Source organism: Molossus molossus, unplaced genomic scaffold (assembly GCF_014108415.1).
Source record: "Molossus molossus isolate mMolMol1 unplaced genomic scaffold, mMolMol1.p scaffold_m16_p_9, whole genome shotgun sequence".
Classification (NCBI taxonomy): Eukaryota; Metazoa; Chordata; class Mammalia; order Chiroptera; family Molossidae; genus Molossus; species Molossus molossus.
Genome location: NW_023425403.1, coordinates 29,002,836 through 29,028,382, shown reverse-complemented (window position 1 = coordinate 29,028,382; position 25,547 = coordinate 29,002,836). Strand labels below are relative to the sequence as shown.

General features: G+C 44.1%; 1 protein-coding gene across 1 annotated transcript in view; it reads left to right on the top strand.

Annotated features, from left to right (window-relative positions):
• ZMAT4 (zinc finger matrin-type 4) overlaps nt 1-25,547 on the top strand; it is a 321,685-nt gene that overhangs the window by 56,482 nt on the left and 239,656 nt on the right. The window contains exon 2 of the mRNA XM_036249781.1: nt 16,768-16,873. Within this exon, the coding sequence (XP_036105674.1) occupies nt 16,772-16,873 (102 nt within the window). The 5' untranslated portion in view covers nt 16,768-16,771. The remainder of the gene's footprint in view (nt 1-16,767; nt 16,874-25,547) is intronic.

The following is a 25,547-nucleotide window of genomic DNA, read 5'->3' as shown; positions in this document are numbered from 1 at the left end:
CGAAGACGCAGTGTGAAAAGGGGCGAGTGGTAGCGGAGGGAAGATTTTATACTGACCTCTCCTTCCAGACTCTTCCTTATGACAAAGGCCTCATTCTCTAAGTAGAGAGTGGAGCCCCTCCATGGGCTCTAAGACACAGACGTGTCTGCATAAGTGTCTGCGTGCTGCCTGGCTGTCCCTGGAGAAGACCCTGCCCAGGACAGCCCGAAGGTGCTGGAGGTGCTCTTTGAGTCGCTTTCTTTGGGATCACCCTCTGGGCTCTTTTTAATAATTTTAAGGATAATACTCAAAGAATAAAAACAGAAAGTTCTATTTAGACATGGTTGCCCACACCAGTGCATTTTATTTGTGCTACTGCGACAGCAACTGAAATGCTGGGAACGGTGCTGAATCCGGAGCACAGAGGAGAGAGTTTCGCCTCTGAAGGCTGCTCATTTGGGAGCTGTACAGTGAGCTAGGACAACCTAGAAAGGGACTCCTAACCAGCTTGGGTGCGATGAGGAGGGGGAATGTTCCGGGGAGATGATGCCTAACACATGGGTTAGCGGGGTGATGTGGAGGAGACAAGAGTGGGGTGTTGAACAAGACAGGAAGGGAAGAGCAGGCACGGCACACGTCAGCTGTGGAGTGACATGCCTTTGGAATGGCTGGAACTAGTTGACAGTGCAGCCGGGCAGGAGGTCTTGCCTGGTCCCCAGGTGCATGTACATTTCTGTGGGCGCCAGCAGTTGCTCAAGTTCCAAACTGGTTCTCATCAGAAACTCTAAGAGCAGCTAAGGTCCTGGAGGAAAGCCAGCCAGTAATGGGGACCTGTCCCCTTTGGGGAGTGTTCATGGCAATAACGTGTTATAATGTACTGTGTTTTACCCACTGACTGTGGGTGTAATGACATCTCCAAGGAACCGTCAGACAAAACAGCCTGTGATGTCACTCTCAGACAAAATCAACTGTGATGTCACTGCTCTTTGTGGCCTGAGACCAGCATCCACTGGGGTTCTGAGGTATAGATTTTGTTTCATGGGAGTCCAGAGCAGCTTAGCCAAGAAACTCCCCCGGGTGCCAGGTGGCTTGAAATATCTCATTAGGAATAGCTGTGTGGGAAGAAACAATATTTTTAGCAGTGGGTAGGAAGTGCTACTGAAATATGACTTATTTGACATTATGGAGCTTAGAATCATCAGTTCAAGTCAGATGATACGATAGTAACTGTAACCACATTGGGGACCACAGATCAAAAAAATGGGATTCAGCACTAGCATATTCCTCTCTCTTGAATATTATTAAATAGCACAGTGCTGATCTCAGGACACAGCATCGCCAGAAACAGTTCTTTGCTTGGTGTTGCACAAATGTAACGCTGCGATTAACTTGGACTCGGAGGAGTTTGGGGGCTCTGGGAATTGAGCTGGTCTCAAAATTTCTGATGAGGTGAGGTTCCTAGTTGGGACTGCTGTGCGGGGAGGCAGGTGAGAAACGGTGTCACAGGGAGGTTTGCCAGGAGACAGACTTCAGAGTTAGTGCTCATGATGGCTCCCTGGGTGGACACTGTGGCAGAGAGGCGCAGAAGGACTGGGAGGTGGGACTTTGGTGCCAGTGCAACAGCCCCAACCAGCCCCACGGAGGGTTATAGGGCTCCAATAGACCGCCGGAGCCATTCCATCCTGGGTGCAGTGGCTGGGCTTTTCCACCCCTGCATTCACCGTCACTAGGTGTGGGTTCCACATTAGGTGAGGTGGCTTTCTCAGCAGAGGGCATTCCTGAAGGGGCAGACAGCTGGAGCTCAAATGCCAACTCCACTCCCAGCAGCTGGGGCAAGAAGTCCTTTGAAAGGGCACCTGGCTGGAACATTTCCATCCACTGCAAGAGGTTCTGAGTTCTTCTCTTAATGTGGGTCCACACCGCTCCATCAGTAAGCGAGTCACAGCCCATCATTGTGGGAGGATGGCCTGTTAATTTTGGGGTGATGAGAAGTAAGAATTGTTGCTTGTGGTAGGAACTGCATTGTTGGTGCTCAGCTTCAGATGGAATCAGTACTTAAATTTATTTCCCACTCTGACCCCGATACCTTCACTGGCACACGTCTCTGGGATTTATTATCACTTATAAAATCCAAGAACGAGGCAGAAGAGGTGAGGCACATCCCAACCCAAAAGCTGCTCCTTCTCCTGTCTCAGCTGTCTTCTGGGGACCCGGCCTGGGAAGATGGTTTTGGCTGGGCATCTCTGCCCCGCTGGCTCCCACCAGGCAAAACCACAAATGTCCAGTTTCCTCAAAGTTTGAGCGGTTGGTTGCCTTTGGATCCTCGCTGCCTAGAATGATTCCTATAGGACAGACAGTACATATTCTAGACTGCGGTGAACACAGAGAAGGAATGTTATCGTAGGAGTTAGGTGTCCCCACTTTGCGTTTGCTAACAGGACCAGTGTGCAAAAGTCCCGCAATCCTCCTGGGCGTCTTTTCTATGTGTTCTGTGAACGTGAAAGATTCAGTTAGGTGATCCCTATGGTCCTTTCTAGTGTGGCAATTTCTTTCTTCCTATCTCCATTGAGGGGCCGGGTCTCATTCTCTGTCTAGTCCACTCAGTTCCGGCTTGCCCGAGTCCCTGCCCCTTTACTTGTGCTCTGCCAGCCAGAGTGTTAGGGTTCCCCTGTTTCCATAGCCCTAATCTGCTCTGCCACGGAGCAGCCCCACCTCCTCCCAGCCAGTGGAAGAAGGGGGGTGGGGGAGGCAGGGGTGGTGGGATTGATTTCAGGGCAATCTGATTTTAGTAGGTGGCAGGTTAGACGGAGTTGCTGACGGTTCACTTCCAGGCTTGAGGTAGGGGCGGGGCTAGAGCAGGCGCGTGGGAGCCAGGCATGGCCGGGGAGGGTGTCACCCTTCCCCCAAAGCCAGGAACGGCTCAGCCAGGTGATGAATCTATGTCAGCAAGATTCCTGGAACGTGCCCAACACCTGCTCACCTTAGCTGAAAGGTGAGAAGAATGGATTTGGGGCAAGAATTCCAAAGTGTAACTATGTTAAGGACTGGGATGGTGAGATGTATGCTTTTCCCCAACATCAGGGCTGTTGCCAGACAGCCAGGCTGTCATTTCTGGCGAGGCGACAAGACCCTGAAACTCTGATGTGAGGCATTTGCTCATTACCTGGCCTCCCAGTGGTCATGACCATCTGCTCAGTGTACCCCCTCACAAATGGCGAAGCAGATTTCACACGACACCAGCACCAGCGTGCCAGCAGCTGAGCAGGATGGGCATGCTCAAAGCTAGAGAGCAATCGAGCAGCCTTCCTAGAAGGTGCCCCGGTGTTTCCAAAGGACTCCTAGTTAAAATGTCCGAAAAGGGACTCAGTGCACCTGTACACGGGCCAAGTCCTAAAACCATGCTATACTTTCCTAGAAGTTGCTTCATTTTAGAGTCATAAAAACCCCACATTCTGTTCAAATGAGGATGGGTTGGGACTGCCCTGAATGAGCATTCTCAGTGAGGTCTGGGCTGTTCAGTGCTGTCAGAGCACTGAGCCCAAGGCAGTGTCGAAATGTCATCTCTTGAGTGTAAGACCCTCGAAGTCTCTGGCTTTTCCAGCTTTTTTACAAAGTATGTAAGAGCTATAATGAGGTAAAAAGTACGCATCTGGGGAATTGTTTTCCAGCCATGTCAAGCTGCTTGTGTTCCAGTTGAGTTAGTTAAGGTGATGCTCCATAAACCCTGGAATCAGTTCACTTCTCAAGCACCTGAAGTCCAGTGGGCACCAGGGACTGGGGACTTGGGACTCTACTTCGTGTAGTCACTCAGGACCGAGGCTTTCAGAGACCCTGCCTTCTTTAACATATGGCTTCCAACACTGACCAGGGTATCATACCCAACCTGCAGGAGGAAGCAGACACATGATCAGGCAGCAGACTTTTAGGGCCAGGCCTAGAAGCGTGCACTGACTTGCCCACATTCCATCAGCCGGAACTCAGTGACATGACACAGTGCAAGACAGGGTGAGGATTCTAGCCTGATCTTTTGTGATGGGGAAAAGGGGCAACCCCCTCCACCCAAGAAAAAACAAAACAAGCAAAACTATGTCTCTGCTACAGAGAGTGTGGAAGATTTGTTTCTAGAAAATCAGCTCTTATCATTGATGTTATATGTGGTCTCTATCATCTCTCTCCTCCCTCCCTCCCTCCCTCCCTCCCACCCTCCCTCTCTCCCTCCCTTCCTCTCTCCCTCCCTCCCTACCTCTCTCATTTACCACCTGTAATAACAGGATGAGCACCCCTGTAACACCTTCCAAAGCAAAGTTAAGATCTGGCAACAACTTGTCTCTACTGAGTCATGTGATTCTCTCTCATCCTTCCCCTCTGAAGAAATCGTCATCCTGAGTCCTGTCCTCAGTTTTGTGCCAAACATTTTAAGAGTTGTCTCTTATCTACATGTATCCCCAAGATGTATATATTGGTATTTTAGTTGCTTTTATAAAAAGGATCTTGTGTATGTGCTCTTGGACTTATTTTCTTCAGGTACATATTGAACTGCTGTGTGTTGCCATGCTCCACTCATGTTGTGACTGTGCCTCAGTTTACCCACCCACTTTCCTGAGGCTGTGCACTGGGGCTGAGTGCAGGGCTGGCTGTTGGAACAATGTCACTATCGTCATTCTTCACATGCCTGGTGGTGTGTGTGAGCAAGAGTGTTTCTTGCCTGTAAACCAGGAGTGATGTTGCTGGATTTTTAGCTTCATGAAATAATGCTTTCAAATTCTCCTGCTCTCAAAAATTCACCAAAGACCCCGTGTGTCCACACAACTTCCTCAACACTTGAGAGTATTTTAATTTTTACTAATCCTTTCATCATGAATGAGCAAAATACACACCCCTTTCTATGCCTAGCTTCCCTGGTAGCTGAATTCTCTAAGCTATCATTACTTTCACTACCTCTCGCTGCGTCCCAAAGCAAGAGGTGGCACCGATCTCAAACCAGCGCTCAGATCAGAAGAGAAGTTCTGATGACGATTTCAGGAACAGGCAGACCGGCCCACGGGCTTTTGTCAGTCTGTGGACAGGCAGCCCCTACCTCTGTAACATTTTAATTCCGGTGCCTTTCCATCTCGGCCACCCCAGACATGGACTTTACAATTATGCCGATGTTTGGAAAAAGCAGTGGGCAAATGTAGACCAAACAGGGTTTTGTGGGGAAGCCCAGTCCCGTGAGTGAGCTGTGTGGAGGGTGGAGCTGAACCTGTCTGCTGGCTGACTGATAGCCCACGCAGCAGCCTCGGAGTACGGATGAAAATAAGAGGAACGGCTTTCCCTGCAGCAGCTCGGCCCGTCTTATCTGCGCCCTCCTCTGCAGTTGGGGCCAGGTGCAGCACGGTGCCTGCGAGCGCTGGATGTGATAGCTGCATTTAAATCTGCCCTCAATCTGTCTGGTTTAGTAGGGGCAGTCTTGTGAAGATAAATCATGTAAACAAGTTAGAGTAATGGAATACTTATTTATAAACTGTGTGTTGGAAGGCTTGTATCCACTGTTAAGAAGAAAGGTCTTATCTTTTAGCTTGTTGAGCAGGCACAGGCAACGAGCACACTGGAGGTGGGGAGTCCACCCGGGCGTCCCTTCGTTGAGTGGTGGGGGAGGGCGGGAGCCTGTTCTTTCAAATGTGAGTGGCTTTTCCACCTGGGTGCACAGCCCTTTAGTTTGATGGAATGAGCAACAGGAACATAAGAAGTCTGTTCTACTCCCCCATCTTTTCTTCCCTCCCCTCCTTCTCTTTGTGGACTAGTGATCTTTTTGTTTTCTCTGCCTCTGGCTTTCCTCCTGTGATGGGCGCTCTGCTTTTGCTCCGACTTGAAGTGATAACATAATGGGAAATTCACGCTCTCCACCCCCCACCCATGCCGCCTCTCTGCAAGTACAGAAAGAGAAAGAAAATGCTCTGGCCTCCCGTGACTGGCAGAGGGGCTGGCGTTTGCCCATCAATACCCTGCAAGCGCAGACAGTGTTTCCCCTGACAAGAGTGCTCCATCAGGCTGCCCAGACCTGTCAGTCAGCCGGGGTACAGTGGAGCTCACTGCTTTATTGCCAGGGCTCTCCCCAAGGCAGCTTCCAAAGGGGCCTTTGGCACCCAAGCAGAATAGCTTCTACCTTTTGGAATACCTGCTAGCTCCACCCACCTTTATCCCTGGTCTCTGCTGTTAGGAAGAGGCAGGGGTTCAACATGAAAATCTTGGTGAGGACCACGGGGCAAGTGGAGACTCTAGAATGATACATGGGAGAGCCAGAGCCATTGTCTGTTAGCAGGTGTGAATAGTTGATGTATGTGTAGAAGGGGACAGGAATCCTGTCCATGTTTATGTAGAGGATGTATGCTGGATCCCAGCATATGGACCTTCTCTGTGAGATCAGCACCATGTGCACAGTAAGCACTCAATACAAATCCATTTAATGAATAGACTGGGGTCCTAATGAGGCTGTATAATGTCCTGGACTGGGCAGAGGTTATTTGGTGAATTTCATAAACAATCTGAGGGGCTGGAGTGTTCTGTAGCCTTGGGCTCCACTCATGCCCCTGGAGTAAAAAATTCAGACATGTTCATTCAGACAAAGGCTAAGGGGCCAGAGAAGGGAGAAGTGTCAAGGAGCCAGGCACATGTGCCTCCTCAGAGGTGGCAGAGGCACTGGTGTGTGCCCAGAGGTTGCCCAAGCTGGGGGCATGCTCGCTGCGCTCCTTTCAGATGCCAGCAGGCTAGCCTGTGCCTTATGCAAACAAGACTGACAGATGTGGTTCCAGGGCCCAGGGCCGTGGGTGAGGCATGTGTGCCCAGCAGTGGCAGATGCCTCTGAGTCAGGAATCATAGAGCTTGGTTTTACACTCGAAGAAAGTGGTGCCATTAAAAGGCAATTATTCCAATGGTGTGAGTCAGCTCTGCAGCTCCTGGCAATGCCAAGCAAGAGGAGGGAGTGACATGCAGAGTTTTCTCTCTCCTTCTCCCCCGGACCCTAACCCCTCTCTCTGAATGTCTCTTTTTAAAAAAGTATTTTTCTTTATTGATTTTAAAGAGAGAGGAAGGGAGAAGGAGAGAGAGATAGAAACATCAATGAGAGAGAACATCGATTGGCTGCCTCCTGCATGCCCCCCACTGAGGACTGGGCCCACAACCTGGGCATGTGCCCTGACCAGGAATCAACCCTGTGATGTCTTGGTGCATGGGTCGATGCTCAATACCTGAGCCACACTGGCTGGGCTGAATGTCTCTTTAAACAAAGCTCAGGCTGGAAAGCAAAGCTTGCCCCTGCATGTGGCTGATGTATGGTGAGGGGCCTGGACTGCCAAATTCCTTTCTCTGAACAACATCAGGAATGGAGAAAGCAGCATCAGACCAGAAGAAAGGGCTCATCTCAAAAAAAAAAAAGCATCAAAAATATTCTTCAAGCTGGTCATGCATTTGACCTTCACCCTGATTCAGCCACTTCATGGAAGTTCCCGGTTCCCCGGACTGGCCACCTATGGAGTGGATGGTGAATTAAAGGAAAGTGTGTGCTGGACTCTTCAGGCCCCGAAAGCTAGGTTTGGGGCATTTCCTTTATCTGTGCTGCTCCCCACCCCTTTCCTCTCTGGCATGATTTCATGGAAGACTAATATGCTTTCATTTTTGGAGTACTTTTCATGGTTGGTTTTTTTTCCCTAAGGTTGCTTGGTCTGCTGCCATGGCAACCCAGCCCTGCATCACCCACCTCCACGTGGAGGGAGATGTGAAGGGGACAGGACAGTCCCTCCTTCCAGCCCATCCTCTGCAGCTGCTGGGCTGGGATGTGGGGTGGTGGGCACTGTGGAGATGTGTGCTGAAGCCGCAGGTTTGTCTCTCAAAGCTTTTTTCCTTTTGTTGCTGCTGAGGCTTGAGGGGAAGGCATTTTAACGTGCCCCAGGAGGACAGTGTAGAACCGGAAAAGGTCAGGCCACCAAAGGTGAATTCCAGTTCAGGAGCGCTTTTGCAAGTGGAGGAAAAACTCACAAGGATTCCCACAAAGGAGCAGAGCGAGACTTCTTTGTTCTGTGCTGATAAAGGGTCAGCCCAGTTCTCATACCTTTCCTCCTTCTGAGCAGAATTTGACCCACTCCAGTACTAATAAAACCACACCTAAACAATGTCCATAGCCTTTGGGATACTAATAATTTTTAAATGTACCGAGTTTTAGCAACAGTGAGATGCCTTGCATTGTTTCACGTTCATACTGGGGAATGGTTCCTTTTAGCTGGTGGCATTTTCAGTCTACCATTCAGCTTGTCAAAATGGAAGGACACAGAAGCACAGTGGACACTGGACACAGAGGACCAGAGCTGCTGGAGCAGAGGCCTTGGTGGGGCGAGGGTGGGCACAGAGTGGAGGGTCCCAAAATGGATGAAGAGGAGCCAGCCAGACCGGCCAAAAGGGTCTGTGGTGTTTGGGGAGGGCGGAAGTAGGGGCCTTATCTGAGGTGACTGAGGTCACAGAGGCACAGACTGTGGGTGTACATGCAGAAGCAGGACTAGACTGTATGGGAAGACAGCAGCACACTCCAGCTTGGTTCATGTGAACACTGGAAGAGAGTCTGTGCCCCGAGGTCAGTAACAGCTTCCAAGGCTCTGCCTGGATAGGAGGGGCTCGCCAGGCCTAAGCATATCTATTCTGGGCAGGTGTCTGTCCTTCACTTTCACGGTAAGTATTTTATTATTATTATTATTTTTATTTTATTGTTGACAGTATTACAGATGTCCCCCAATCCTGCCCCCAGCCCCCCTCCTCCCAGTGGCACTCACTAGACAGGCAGTAGGGGCACAGACTGAGGGTTCATGTGCTGAGTTCCACCACAGGGAGTCAGCCCGGGGTGAGGGCAGAGCTGATGAACACAATCATCTCTGGCTTGCTTAAACACCCGACTACCACCTAGGAGCCGTGTGACCCTGCAGTAGTCGCACAAGTCCTAACCCTTGCTTTCTCACCTAGAGAACAAGGCTGACGACTGTCTGTCTCTGCAAGGGAATGGATCAGGGGTTTAGGCTCTTAGCACTGAGCCTGGCTCGGGAGCCGCTGTCAATGTGTTTGTAAGAGTCAAACAAAATCTGTGTTCCTTCTGGGTCTGGAGTTTTCACGAGGGCCAGGCACTGCTGGGAGCATCTTTAGAGGAGCCTCAATCCCCGGTACCCGCGAATTCACTAGGTCACGTGGAGTGACAGTTTGGAGACCCAGAAGTCTGCCCCTGTAGGTGAGAGCAGCTCTTTGGTTGAAATTGCCAAGTGTCTTTTTTTTTAAAAAAATTTATTTATTTATTTTTTTGTTATAGATATTTCTCCTTTTTTATCCCATTGGCACCCCCCTCCCCACTCCACCCCCGCCCCGTCCCCGGCTTAGTTGTCCATGTCCGTTGGTCATGCATACATGCATGTAAGTTCTGTGGTTTATCTCTTCCCACCCCACCCCCCACCCCCTCTTCTGAGGGATGTCAGTCTGTGCCCTACTTCCATGTTTCTGGGTCTACCATATTCCTCAGACTGTTATGTTCATTATATTCCATATATAAGTGAGATCATGTGGTATTTGTCTTTTTCTGCTTGGCTTATTTCACTTAGGATAATACTTTCCAGGTCCCTCCATGTCATCTCAAAGGATAAGAGATCTTTCTTTCTTACCGCTGCATAGTACTCCATTGTGTATATGGACCACTGCTTTTTTATCCATTCGTCTACTGATGGACACTTGGGCTGTTTCCAGATCTTAGCTATTGTAAATAGTGCTGCTACAAACATGGGGGTACATATATTCCTACTGATTGGTGTTTCAGGCTTCTTAGGGTATATTCCTAGAAGCGGGATCACTGGGTCAAATGGAAGTTCAATTTTTAATTTTTTGAGGTAACACCATATTGTTTTCCATAGTGGCTGCACCAGTCTGCATTCCCACCAGCAGTGCACTAGAGTCCCCTTTTCTCCACACCCTCGCCAACACTTGTTGTTTGATGATTTGTTGATGGCGGCCATTCTGACAGGTGTGAGGTGATACCTCATTGTTGTTTTAATTTGCATCTCTCTGATGATTAGTGATGTTGAGCATTTCTTCATATGTCTCTTGGGCATTTGTATGTCCTGTTTGGAGAGGTGTCTATTTAGTTCCTCTGCCCATTTTTTAATTGGGTTCTTTGTCTTCCTTTTGTTGAGTTGTATGAGCACTCTATATATATTGGAAATTAACCCATTATCTGATGTATCATTGGCAATGATGTTCTCCCATACAGTGGGTTGCCTTTCCATTTTACCATATGTCTTAAATCCTATTTTTAAACGGCTAGCGAAGGGAGAGAGTGGGTGGAAAGGAGGTTATTAGATCTTAGAGATGAGTTTTAGAGTGGAAATGCCCAATTTCACTAGTGACAGGACATCCGCTGGCGGGGATTGCCAAGCCAAGGTCTTTACTCTGCAAGGGACTGGGGTCAGGAGGTGACCCTGGGGAGCACGGCAGCTGTGGCCATCTCAGAGTGACCACAGTGAGGGGCTGCGGGTCCACCCAGCTGGGATGCACCCAGTTTTGGGGTGGTATGTGCTTCCCTTTGGATCCCCCAGGGGGCAGGTCACAGCAAGAAGCGCACCAGGGGGCAAGAGAGAAGGTGGGACTGAGTTCCCATCAAACTGTCCCATCTGCCAGCAGCAGCAACTACTGACAACATACATAGATTTTAAGTCTCGGGAAGCGTGGGGTCTTCACAGGCATAGGCCTGCATGTCAGCTGGCAGTGGAATTCAGTGGAAATGGGCCATTTTGGTGGATGATGTTGTTAATACAAAAGAGAAGGCCTGCAATGGCAATAAAAGCTGTGATTTCAGCACGCCGACTGTGTTATCTTCCCCGTTAGGGTGAATGTGCGTCTATTTATTCCTCTGCTTAAATATTTACAACATCCCTCCTGAAAATGAGAAGAATAATAAGAATACAAAATTAATAATATTTATAATAATGGTGGTAATATCTGTTTTTGAGTGTATGCCATATGCTACAGTCTTCATTAGATTAAAAACAAAATCTATATTGTCTCCAGTCCTCGCAATGGCCCCGTGAGAATGTTTCCCCTGCTTCCCAAATGAGAAAGCAAGGGCTCAGGGAGGATACAGACTTGCTCAGAAACCTAGTTGGCGAGCTACCAACTTGGATTTGAACTAATGTCTTTTTCCTCTGAGGAGCCCTGCATGGGTTTTGGGATCTTTGAGTCTGAAGCTATTGTAACACTTTCAGGAATGGAATGGAATGAAGAATATTACACTCTGCCATGAAGCCTCAGGTTTTTCTGGGTTTTCAGCCTGTGTTCCTGTGTCTCTGCTCTTGAGACGCAGAAAGCAGCAGAAAGAAGGCTTCCGACCTGCAGCTGGAGAGGCTGAAATGGCCATTCCTTGCACTTGAGAAAAGTTTTGGGACCTGGCTCTTCTCCCCCAGTCTCTCCTTCTTCCATGTGGGTCCTGAGTGTTTTGTGTTTGTCTCCCCCTTACATTTTGCAGCCACCTCACTTCATGTTGCATTATCTTAACTTAACCCTACTAGTGCCCCTCTGTCTTCCCATGCCTACTGCTGGTAAGATTTTTCTTCATGCAATGAACAAGAATTAGCTTTTGGGCTGGAACCCACTTCCCTCCACTCTAATCCTGTCCGTCCTTAAATGTTCAACTCTTGTAGAAGCTCTCTGAAGACTTTCTTATAATCCCACTTATCTTGTCAAATCCTGTAGCACTGTTTACTGGCCAGATTACATTTGCCACCTGTGCTTCAGTTATTTGTGTGTATCTCTTCTTACTCGGTAGCTCTATGAAGTTTCGGAAGACAGAAACTGTGCTTTCTGTTAGCCCCGTGCCTCACACATTGTAGACACTTAAACACTATTATTGACTAAACAGAAGCTCTTCTCCCCTACATTTCTTTTATTTATTACACCTAGCTATACCTCAAAGTTATACACTGTCACAACTACACCTGCAAATAGATCTCTAAATAGAGACCAGAGGCAGCAAATGAAAATCTTATCAGATTCCTGTTCTAATACTGCCTCCAACTCCACTCTGGGTTTCTTTACTAAAATACAGACATCAGTAGCCTCTATGGATACTGAAGAGTGACAGAGAGGTTATTCAAATCTTCTGTGTTTGCTTTAGAATGCACCAGGTTGGGGGACACTGAGGAAGCTTTCACTCAGATCTGTTTCAGGTCCAGAAAATCAAACTTCTGCCTTCTTCCACTCTTCTCTCTCTCCTCACAATGTCCCAGGGCCCCAGGGTGTGGCACAATTAGTGTGTTTCTAGGGTGGAGGTCACCACACACTAGCTCTGCTGGGACAGTAGGACTAACCAGTTAGTAATCAGTGGGCCTGCCCTGTGTCAGGTCTAGCTGAAGATTCAGAACCATGGACAAGGCTAAAGAAAGGCAGTCAGGTTCGCCTTCTTTCTTACCAGCTCACCTGTACTTCCTAAGGCCAAAGAAACTGATAATCTTATTCTAAAAAGCAGAGGAGGGAATCAACTGGCAGTCCCTTCCCTCCTTGGGAATTTCACTCTTTAAATCATAAATCAGCCCCTCCAGCTGTTTCAAGTGTCCTACACAGAGAGCGTGCTCTTTTCCTAGAGGAAACCCCACATGCCCAACCCAGGCTGACACTTGTCCACTAATTGTCTCCTACTGGAATTTAACTTATCCGTGTATTCCATGTGGGCCTCGTAAATTTCAGAGGCATCTTTATTGTCATTTTATGGGCTTGTTCAAATCAATATTCTTATATGCAAACATATGTATAAAACAGTGGGGAAAAAAAGCCATGATATTCTCTTCTTCCTTTGAATATTTTTTTTTAGTACACAAACTTTATATTCTGCCTTTAAAGCTATTTCTGCTGCACAGCTGCTTTACCGAGACTCAGACTCCTACGGGCCCCGCTTGGTCCGACACGTACCTTGAATATACTTTCACAGTGTTTGATTTCTGCAGTTGGTTGTATAATGAGGAAGGAGTATGCAGTGAGTTTGTAGATTCCTATTAACCAGGTCACCCATGAATCTATTTTCGTGCACTTCTTTATTAAAAATAGCAGAGAACACGATAATATTTAAACACAACTACTTATAGGAGCCTAGCTTCAAAACCACACCTAATAAGTCTTCTCCCATTTGGCATTTCAAAATGTTGTACTACATTTTCCCATCACCAAAGCACCTCTTCTCCATTTGCATTCCGGGATGTGTCTAGAGACCGCTACAAAGACATTGGACATTTTGGATATTCGTACGAATTTGTGATTCTCTGCCCCATATCTGTAGTGTTTCATTATGTTCTTGGCACTGCCTTTGAATGTGGCCTATAAAGAAATAGACAGACCGAGATGGTAAGGTGGAACAGGGAGTGGGAATAGATAGAAGAGAGCTGTATTCAAACACTTGAGGGAGGATATCTCATGAAAAAGGAGAGAAAAATTGTTCTGCGTTATACCCAAAGACAGATTCAATTAGTGAAATCTACAGTGGGGCAGATTTTGATGCAACCTAAAAAGTACCTAACAAGTGCATTTGTCAGACTCTCTGGAACAGGTTGTCATGTGAGATAATGAGTCTCCAGCCACTTCAGGTGTGAGACTGTAGGCTGCCTGGGCTATCTGCTAAAACTGATGCTTCCCAAAAACCATGCCCACTTCAGCTGCGAGTCAGTGGTCCTTGCTATCTGGAATTACTATGGTTCTGGGGCGCTGAAAAACCAGAAGTGCTATTGTTTCTTAGGAGAAGAAACTCTGAATCCTTTTAAATCACTTAATCCAAATGCCCTAATGGGCCATGGCAGCCAAGGCCAAGGTAGACAGTGAGTTTAGAGTTGTTAAGGCAGGCATCCTTTTATTTCAGGAAGATGCTTTACTTATGTGGGCAGGCTATTTAAATGGTTTCCAAAATCCCTCAAAATGGACCACAGTCTTTCATTGTGTTGCTTTAATTAAGACTTGGTGCCCTGGCCGGTTTGGCTCAGCGGTTAGAGTATCGGCCTGCGGTCCGGAGAGACCCGGGTTCGGTTCCCGCTAAGGGCATGTACCTTGGTTGCAGTTTGTCCCCGGCCCTGGTTGGTCGTGCGGGTGGCAGCCACTCGATGTGTCCCTTTCACATCGATGTTTCCCTCTCTCTCTCTTCCTCTCTCTCCCTCCCACTCTGTCTGTACAAAAAATGGAAAAATGTCCTCGGGTGAGGACAATAAAAAAAAAACAAAAAACCAAAGACTTGGTCACTCCTGGTGGAAGGCTGAGACTTCAGAACTCTCTTCCAACATGGTTCAAGACAACTCTCCAAACAAGACCATAGCAATGAATCATAGCCAGTGCTACACCACATTCACAGAAGATCAACTGAAAATCCTCATCAAAGCATCCAACTAAAGCCCTTACCCAGGTTATGCTACCTTTAGCTTGCTCTAGAAATCAGTAGATCTTGTTTCAGAATAGAAGTGCTAGACTCCAAGTCCAGAAGAGAGCAGACCCTGAGGAGGACTTGGAAACAAGCCAAGTCCAAGATCACCCTGTGGAGAAGATTCAAAGTAGATAAGAGAGATGGTATTGTACCAGCTACACTTCCTCCCAATTACACACCCTCATTGTGGCACTGCGAACAACCCGTATCCTAGAACTGATTCCAGAGAGCAACTTGCTAAGGAAATTGGGGTTCCAGAGTCAAGAGTCCTAATTTGGTTTCAAAATCAAAGATCGAGGTTTTATGTTCAGAGAAAAAGAGAACCTAATGAGCCTATAGAACAGAAATAAAACCAGGAACAAGATCTTTGTCAAGAGGCAGTTCAAGGTACAAAAAGTACACACAGTGGCATCAATCTCATTAGCAACTGTCTTATTTGTCTGAAGCCAGAACACGATGGACCACGAAACAAATTAGTATAGTTGATGTCATTGGCCTGGGCTCCAAATCTTTCTCACTCTTCCTGGGAACATACCTGTCTAAATATACCTTCAGCTTCTCCAGAAGCTGAGCCTCTGGAGATGGTAAATAGGACTCCAGGAGGCAGGCAGATACAAGGCACCACATAGCCCTACCAGATGGAGCCTGACTCCACAGTTCAGCAGATGTCAAGAACCATGAAAATAAACTTATTCATATCATTAAAAAAAAGGACTTGGCCAACATCTTACCAATATCAGTATATATATTATTAAAAGTGTGAAAACAATTCCTTACAAATGAAGAGACCTTTACAGTTTATATAGTACCTTCTATATTTCTCCTTTTGCTATTCACCACACTTCTCTAAGGAGGCATGGAAAATATTATGTTCTCGATTTTTATAGGAGGAAAACTGAGACCTACAGATCTTAGTGCTATCCAACATCACATGACTGGCAGGTAACATTAGACCTGAGATGGATCTGGAGTGTAGAAATTGGAATCATGCATGCTAGGCAGTATTTATAACCATGCCAAAAACAACAATGCAATTTTGGACAGTCTCATACATAAAAGGAGGGTACTGGAATAAGATGAACTCCAAGGCGCCCACCTATTTTCTGAAATTCTCTTGCCTTTCCATATCACATATTGCCAGGCACAGTATTTGATTTTTTGCCTGGCAGGCAGGAGAGAGAATGAAGAAAGTTTGTGGATTGGAGGAAGACCTTCTGATGCATTGTTGTGTTTCTAGGGTGGTACCATTACACTCTAGCTGCTACAAGACACCTTTCTGACAAGTCACTTTTACAAGCCTGAGACCCTTGGCTGCATTTTGATTTAGGGTTTGGAATTTGAGATATTTAAATCTACCTTTGTGGTCTCAACTGTGGTATGGAGTGGTGAAGGTGACCTTTGTGAATTTCAACAACCCTAAATGTAGAAGAGTCAGCAGGAATGGTGAGGACTCCCAAGTTTGATAAAGTATAAGTTATAGTTTGGTCTGATTTTATTTTAAAAGTATAGCTGTTAAACTCAAATTAGATTTCATATTGATTATAAGGCTCTCGACAAAGCTAATTTATATTCCATGTTCACTGTAGAAAATGTAAAAATAAAGAAAATTACATAGGCCTATAATATCCTAAAGGTCAATGCTATTAAAATTTGTTAAAACTTCCTGGAATGTTTTCTATGTACCTATATATATTTGAAAAAATTTAGTATAATACTGTGCATATTGACCTGTAAACTTCTTTTGTTGGTAATGGTATACTTTTTACTTCACTAAATATGGTGTACTTTTGTTGGTAATGGTATACTTTTTACTTCACTAAATATGGTATACTTTTGTTGGTAATGGTATACTTTTTACTTCACTAAATAGTCTTTTAAAAAAGGATTTGATTTGAATTTAGATGTGGGAGTCACCCAGTGTTCTCGTGTATGGACGCACTCAGATCCATTTAACCTACTTCCTGTTGCTGGGTGTATGAAGTGCTTATAATATTGTTGGGTGTGTGAAGTGCTTATAATGAACATAAAACCATATGTGAACATATCTTGTTCTATAATTTCTTGACAGTGAGTGCATTTGATATGTCTGATTTATCAAACAGAAAACGAAAGCTAGATTTCCTTTTTTACAGTACCAGCGACCCTAGTGGCATTCACGGGAGAGTAATGAGCTGCACACTTCGGAGAGGGAGAGGCGGCACCGAAGGTTCAGGGAGAGCTGCCCCACTGCTCCCACTGTGGGCTCTGAGACCGCGCTCGTGCCTCTTCCACACAGTTAAAGTCTTGCATAATGATCAAAGCGGTGGACTCATTTTTCTTTTCTGTTGATTCTCCTCTAGCCCGATGAAGTCCTCCGATATCGACCAGGATTTATTTACAGACAGTTACTGCAAGGTGTGCAGCGCACAACTGATATCTGAATCTCAGCGCGTGGCCCATTACGAGGTGAGGACCGCTTTTCCCACCGTGAACTTCCGAAGGGAGGGAAGAGTAGCGTGGGTCGTGGTTGTAGGACTTGAGGGTACCCCTTTCTGGATTTGGGGCAGATTTTAAGAACCACAGGGCTTGAGCCTTTGTAGTCGGAGCTCAGGCCAGGAGAAATGTGGATGTGTGAGGTTGGGAGTGAGGGATGGGGACATCGCTCTCAGGCCCTGGTTGCTTCCCAGATTACGGATTTTTTCTTTGTACTTCTGCCCTGGAGACTCAGTGGGTTTTCCCTGCTTGTTAAGTCTGTCATTGCTCATCCCTGAAGTGTTTTTCAGGGACACAAGGCAGGACGCATTAGTGCCAGCTGCTCTTTTCTTCAGTGACCCCGAACATAAGCTTGGAGGCCCTTTGTCCCTCACTGCAGGGAAACATGGCAACATCGTGATTCAGTACCAACCTTCCTCCACCTGGTGGCTGCTGCCCTAAATGTGTTTACCAGCTGAAAGACTTCCCCTTCAGAGTTATAACAAAGTTAAAATACTCTTGAAGGACATAATTCAGTGCCCTTGGCTCTTTAGGGTAGAAGAACAAATGGCTGCCTTTTGAACCTCTGTTGGGAAGTAAGGATGAGAGAAGAGAGGTTGGCCAGCATCCGAGGGGGGAACAAGGTGCCATGCGTGAAGAAGAGGGGAAGCTGGGCCCCTAGGGCCTTGTGCTGCCCAGGGCTTGTATGCTTTTCAAGACAACATATACCACTGGGAACATGAGTTTTCTTTCTTTTTTTGTTTTTAAATTAAATTTATTGGGGTGACATTGATTAATAATATTATGTAGGTTTCAAGTGTACGTTTCTATAATACATGATCTGGCCCTGGCCGGTTTTGCTCAGTGGTTAGAGCGTCAGCCTGCGGTCCAGAGAGACCCTGGGTTCGGTTCCCGCTAAGGGCATGTACCTCGGTTGCAGTTTGTCCCCGGCCCTGGTTGGGTCTTGCGGGTGGCAGCCACTTGATGTGTCCCTTTCACATCCATGTGTCTCTCTCTTCTTCTCTCTTCCTCTCTCTCCCTCCCACTCTATCTGAACAAAAAATAAAAAAATGTCCTTGGGTGAGGATAAAAATATATATATAATACATATATATAATACATGATCTGTATATTGCATTGTGTGCCCACCATCCAAAGGCAAATCATTGTCTGTCACCATATATTTGGCCCCATTTATTCTCTACTATCCTTCACCCCACTTCCCTCTGGTAACCACCATACTGTTATCTGTGTCCATGAGTTTCAGTTTTATATCCCACATATGAGTGAAATCATGTGGTTCTTAGCTGTTTCTGACTGACTTATTTTACTTAGCATATTCTCAAGGTCTATCCATGTTGTTGCAAATGGCAGTATTTTATCATTTCTTATGGCTGAATAGTATTTTATAGTGTGTATGTACCACCTTCTTTATTCAGTCCTCTACGAAGGACACTTTGGTTGTTTCCATGTCTTGGCCACCGTGAGTAATGTAATAAACATTGGGGTGCGTATAGCTTTGCGAATAAGTGTTTTCAAAAATTTCCAGTAAATACTCAGAAGAAGGATTCCTGGGACATATGGTAATTCTATTCTTAATTTTTTGAGGAACCTCCATGCTGTTTTCCATAGTGGCTGTACCAGTTTACATTCCTTTTTCTTCACAACCTCTCCGACACTTGTTATAACTCGTCATGTTGATAACAGCCATTCTAACAAATGTGAGGTGGTATCTCATTGTAGTTTTGGTTTGCATTTCACTAATAGCTAGTGAAGTTGAGCATCTTTTTATATATCTGTTGGCCATTTGTATGTCTCCTTGGGAAAAGTGTCTGTTCAGGTCTTCCACCCATTTTTTAATTAGATTGTTTGGTGTTGAGTTGAATGAGTTCTTATATATTTTGGATATTAATTCCTTGTCAGACTTGTTTGTAAATACCTTCTCCCATTAGGTTGGTTGGCTTTTTGTTTTGTTGGTGGTTTCTTTTGCTGTGCAGAAGCTTTTTAATTTGATATGGTCTCATTCATTTATTGCTTTTACAGTCAAATTCATAAAATCTTCTCTAAGACCAAGGTCTAAAAGTTTACTGCCTATGTTTTCTTCTATGTAATTTATTGTTTCAAATCTTATATTAGAGTCTTTAATCCATTTTGAATTAATTTTTGTACATGGGGACAAACTATAGTCTAGTTTTATTCTTTTTCATGTGGCTTTACAATTTTCCCAGAACCATTTAGTTTTCAAGTGTAATAATTTGTAAGTAATTTTAGATTGGAGAGCTTAGCCAGCAATTTTCTTTTTGTCTGATGAGTCTGACAAATGCCAGTTATCACTGTCACTCACCAAACTCCTCTGAGCCTCAGAGTCCTTTGTGCACAATGAAAATAATAATGATAACATGCACGTATACACACCCAGAATCACAATATACTGACCCTGCGTACCCCTGCGGGTTTTGAGGTAACCCAATGGGACCTATTGAAATAGTATTTGTGCAAATGCTTTGGAAGCTGTAAAATGTGCCACACACACAGAATTACATTATTTTTCATTATTAACTCTGCTGTAGCAATATTTTGTTGAAGGCAAATAAAACTTGCTCTTTGGAGAAAACTAAAATTTAACATCTATGGAAAAAGCATATTCTTTTGTCAATAAGCAATTGAATGTCAGAAGTAAATATAAATTCTAAAGAATTACCTAATATAGAAGATATCCATGTTTTGAATTTAATAACTTTCTAATTTCTATGGATATTGCTTTATAAACACATATGGTTTTATTCATTTGATTTCCCCAATTAAGAAACATTAAGGAATTTGTCTTTGCTTTGAAATTCCATAGCTTCCTATTAGTCCTTTATGTTTTCTTTTTTTGTGTGTTCATTTTTAAACATTTTACTAGATTCTTGAGGACAGAAAGATAATTTTATTCATTTGATCTTCTATAATTCCTGGAACAGTGCCTATGTATCATAGATACTCAGTTAGTGTTTGTTTATAAAAATATCATGGTAACAATCCTTCTTTGTTGTTACCTGAGCCAAGAAAGTAATGACAGAAAATTTGAAAAAAAATTTTTTTTAAAGAAAAAAAAATCTTAGCTGCTCAATTAAGGGTTTAGTTATTTGAACTCAAGTGTTCTTATCACCAGACTGTACTCTTGCTGAACAATTAAATTGTTCAGCAAGAGTACAGTCTGGTGATAAGAACACTTGACTGTACTCTTGCTGAACAATTTAATTGTTCAGAGTATGTGTTAGTATTTGTTTCATGTAGCACAGATGAGATAAAGAAAAGAAAGCAATTACAATAGATCTGCAATTAACAATGTTACACATCATTAAAACGACATTAAGTGTATTCTCATTAACCATGGACGGGAACTCTGAATGATGTTTCGCTCTCTGCTTCCAGGCAGAGGTGAGGTACCTCCTTCAGTGAGAAATGGCATGTGTATTCTTGCTGCAAAGCTGCCTTGCATGTGCAAAGGGCACAGTCAGGACTGAGGCCACCTTATGCCGAGAAGCTGGTCTTCCAGCTTCAGTTAGGAGACTTCCCTAGAACTTCTTCATCTCTAAAATGATGACTTCCATCAGATGATTTCGAAGTCCTGTTGAGAACTGACACTCTGATTCTGTTAATCTCTCCTCTCCCTCCACCACATCCTCTCTGCTGAAACTGCATATAGAGTGGGTCTCTATGAGTTCAAAGTCCCACTCAAATCATTGAAAATGTCACACTTTTTCTCAATGCTCTATAACTGATTTATTGCGTTAGTGGGACTCTACAGTTCAACTACATAATATCCCTAGCTTTCCTATGGAGCAAATCATTGACAAGCCACTGAGTACTTTCTGTGTATCCTGTCCAGAACTATTAGTGCTAATTATCCCACGGGGTTCTGCAGCTATATGAGAAATAGTCTCTGCCCCCAAGAAGCTTGTAAACTTTGTAGGAAGGAAAAACCACAAATAGTTCAGTGTGGTATAAATATGTGTGTGATACTGAGAACATAATCTGCAGAATTCTGCTGCCTGCTCCTATGGAGCTGCTGATTTACTTTGATATAAACAGAATGTTAGTTCTCCTTTGGCTTTCTGACATATGCTACATTGTGCTGCTAACGCTTAATTATTTTCATATTCCAAATTTTAAAAAGTGAGTCATTACTAAGAGCTATTATGGTCCAGAAAGATTTGTGAGAAATGTCATTAATTATCTAGGCCTCAATAGATGGGTTAAGTATAGGGGTAGCTGGAATGAGAAGTCTTGGTATCTCCAAGAAGCACCGAGGAGGCTTGGCTGTCTGGGCTAGAGGATTTGTGTAGGGAAGGGAGGGAGCAGGGATTATAGTTAGGGTGGGGTCAGAGCATAAAGGAAAGGGGTGTTTGGATTCTTGTGAATTTCTTAGGCATTTGGGAGCATAAGAGCATAATTGATCATTTCTGAATGACTGTCCATTGATTGTAGTCTAGGTGTATTGAGAAAAAACCAGCTTTTGATGTGATTTGTACCATGGAACTAGTGTGCTAGTCCTCTGGAGCAGGAAAGAAAACATAGCAGATGGGTTAATACCTAATAGCTGCATGCCCCATTTAAAAGGCTGAACATTTCTGTAGGGGGGTAGATAAACCTAATATATATCTAATGGACCAACCCCTTTCATGCTACACTTTTAAAATCTCTTTTTGCATATGAAGTCTTGAGATAAAAATAAAAAGGGAAATGTCGAGGCATTGCTATTTTTCTTACTTGCTAAGCATTACTAACATGTTAATGTTTTGGTGGAAATTATAATTAGATATTATCTCTGCTCACTGAATAAATAGTATGAATTCATAAAACAAGTAGACACAGACAGAGGGGAAGGGAAAGCTTTTAAGTGAGAACGCCCAAATATTATAGAGGTCAGGCAGTGAGGCCACTTGAGTAGTTTGTTGTAGTTTCAAGTGGCTAAAGAATAATTTTCTGCAAAGGGAAAAAGTTGATTGCGCGAGTGAAGGAGTGAATTTTTGGCATGTAGAAAGAAGAGGATTTGCATAGGAAAACCATGAGAAACAAAACCAAAAGGACAGAGATATATATATTTTTGAGTGAAGCTGAAGGAAGAAGGTGAATGAGCAGATTTAGAAGGAAAGAGAAAACTCTTGTTAGGAAGGCCCAATGAAGCCAGCCATAAATGTGCCAACCCCTATTGCTTACTTCTTCTTGTGAACCCTAACATCCCTTGTGTTGTTGTGCCATGTGTGTATTTAATTGTTCCTTGTGAAATCAGTAGCTCAGGTGTCCTGACACCTCCAAACAAGACTGTAAGCTTTCTGAGGGAAGACAGGAGGCATGTATTGAGTTTTTTTCATTTATTTCTACAGCACCCACCACAGAGCTTTGCCCATGGTTGTTGCTCATTGACACTAAGAGGTTGAACTGTCTGTGGGTAGGACCAGAGGAGGAAAGCAATGGGTCAAGTTGAATGGTAGCATTGATGGGTGCCCTGGAAGAGGCAGTGGTGCACATTGGGAGTCAATCTGTTCACATGTACTGACCTTCCAGGCATAAGTGATGGTTTTGTAGTTATCGGAAAGACAATTCTCTAAACTGATGAGAAATCCTTCCAACATCTCTGAATCTTGAAGTAATGTCAATCTTGGTAAATGAACCTCATTATTTCACCAGGGAATGGCAGAATCCAGTATTGTTCTCTTGTCAGTGTAGCAGCACGCACATTGGGCCTATTGAAATAGGTTTTTCCTCTTTCACTTGTTTTAATTGCCTTCCAAAAGAACTTTAACCTTCCTTAGGTTTCTTTGTAATGTAGGGGAATAGCCAAAGGGTGCTCTTCTGGTCTCTTTAATAATAGATGGGGTATAAGTACTTAGTGGGTAAAGACAAGGTGAAAATTTAAGTCCCTAATATGTACTGATTAAAGTGTCATGACTTTCTGGTACTTTAATGCCTTTAATGTCTTTTTTCCCTTAGTCTCTCACACCTTCCTCTCAACTTTGCCTTTTCTTTTTCTTTTTTCTAACTGCCTGAGTAAACATGCAGGCTGGACAACTTCTTTCCCATGTATGAGAATTGTAGGTCAATACTATCTCATGTTTCTACAGCTCATTAGTCCTGCCAGGTACTGCATTAAATGGACTTGAGTACTGTCAGGGCTCATCGGATCCACACTTATCCTGGGTATTGCAGGTGTGTGCATCTGGAGATGCAAGTATGAACTGGGTGAGGACAATAAAAGCTCTGTATAGTAGGATTCCTGTGAAGATACATTTTTTTGCACTGTACAGTAAGAATCTGCAGTCTCTTCAAATTCTTGTAGTCATGACATGCTTAATTTCTTCTGGATGCTGTTAATATAGTTATTGGTACATTTGTCCAGGCTAAAGCAATCTGTGTTACCTTTCATATGTCAGAGGTCTTCAATTTATTTTTGATTGCCTAAAGGTCTTGACCTCTGTTTCTTGACCATTTTATTAAAGACTCTTGAGTGTCTATAAAATTTGTAACTATTCTTAAATTGTTTTATTTTAGCAGGTTTAGTCAGTTTACCTTTTATCAGTTAGTATTAGTCAAAATAGTTCAACACGAAAATGCATGATTCAAAGAGAGGCTATAGTGAAGTAAACAACAGTAAGCTGAAGAACACATTCAACTTGGGACAATACACTTATCGGCTAACAGCAGTTGTCAGATGGTGTGTGTGCTCAATGCTCATTGGTTAAGAGTAGGTAGAGTACACTCTGCTTCATGAGTTCTCATTTGCTGAGAGCATATGATGTTTTTCTTTGGATTTTAGGAGCCAGGCCAAATTCTTCCATTGGCTAGAATTCAATCACATGGTCCCACCGAACCTCAGGGAAAGTTAGGAAATGTAATTTAATGTAATTTAGGGAAATGAAATGGGTTGAATAAACACCTAAAATAATCTCTACCACCATCCATCCCTCTAGGCACCAAATATTTATTTCATTCTTTCTTTAACACATAGAGCATATACATCTACTCTCCAAGGGACAACTTCAAGTTATACCCAGTCACTGATGTGGTTCAGCAACCTCTGAGCAAAAGAGAAATACACACTTCTTTTCCTCCTACACTTTAGAGTAGTAGTGGTAACAGTTCTCATTCAGAAAAAGGACAAAAAGAAGACAAAGAGTAATGACTGGCTCATAGCAAATTTGGCATCCCCCAGGGCACCCATTGTGAAGATGTTTTTTCCAGGAAGAGAGGGAAGTTTCCCAATAGATTCTGATTTTCTCTTTGGGAGGGACTTTCTTATTTATTTTTCTCAGTGAGCCTTGGCTCAGCCCTCCAGTCTTACACATTTATTGTTCTTCCTTGTCCACTGTCCTTCTTGTCACATCTGAAATGGACCTTGAGTCCTAGACTGCCAGCATTTGTAGCCTACTTCCTGCCTAAGATTGATTTAAGGCTTACTGCATATTCATAGCTTTCCTAGTTCAAGATTATAACTGCTTTAGTCATATAATTCTCTCAATAACATAGAAGCCTTCTGATTAATTCTTTTCCGGAAAGCACCATTATGTCATAACTATACAGTTCTTTCCTAGACACAGTTTCAAGGCTGTTTATTTTATTGTTTCCTCACCTCTGCACCTCATTCTATTTTTCAGTTTACTGGTCGCCACCTTGAGGATGTCTAAAAGTAGGTGGAAGGACCACATCCTTAATTTAATTTTTTTGCCAAAGGCCTGAGCCACAATGTGTAACTGAGAAGTCTCCCTGGGTCTTGAACTCACAATGTCTTTTAAAATGATGTCTCGTACTTTTCAGTGACTGGAAGCAATTGGCAAATTGACTTTTCCAATTCTCTAAGTCTCACATTTCTGGATTAACTATTTTGTTTGATTGTCCTCTGCTCAAGTGCCGGTTATGCATTATAGTTCTTTGATTCTTTTACTGATCAAACATCAATAACAGACAATAAGTAACAAAACACAAGCATCCCTGTGTTCTGTTTTTTTCCATTCTCTGCCAGCTCTTTTTAGAATCATAACCACCACCATGCACAGAAGCACCCTGTTCTAGAACTATAAGCTCAGTAAAGGGGTCTGACTTTTATGGTATTATAGGCAATAGTTTGCCAGTATTTTGCCACTGTAATAACCTGAATCTGCCCTCACCACTTACTATCCATCTGCTAAGCCAGTGTCAAATATTAAGGTGTTTTGTTATGGGAGAACCCCAATTTTTAAGACAAAGTAGGCTAATGGGTAATAAACAGTCTCAGCATTTTAGAAATTAAAAAAAGAGATACAATTATATTGCTTGCTCATATTATATCCCATGTGGGTTAGCAGAGTGGGACTTGGTGCCACATAGTTCTGTAAGACTCAAGCTGACAGAGGCTCCATCATCTTTGCTCCTGACATTGCTGTGAGTATTAAAATCCAGCTGGTCCCTGGGGGGCTGTGAGGGGATTGTGGGTAACTGTACAGAACATATTAGGGACCAGGCCCGGAAGTGGCAACATCTTATCCACCCACATTCCACTGACCACAACGAATCATGTTTTCTTCTTAATGTATGAGAGGCTAGAAAATGTGGCTTAACTGGGTGCCCAGGAGGAAAGTGTCACCAGTTTAGTGAGCACATAGCACTGTCTCTGTGCACTGGATGTGAGTGACACCGTAGGGGCCAT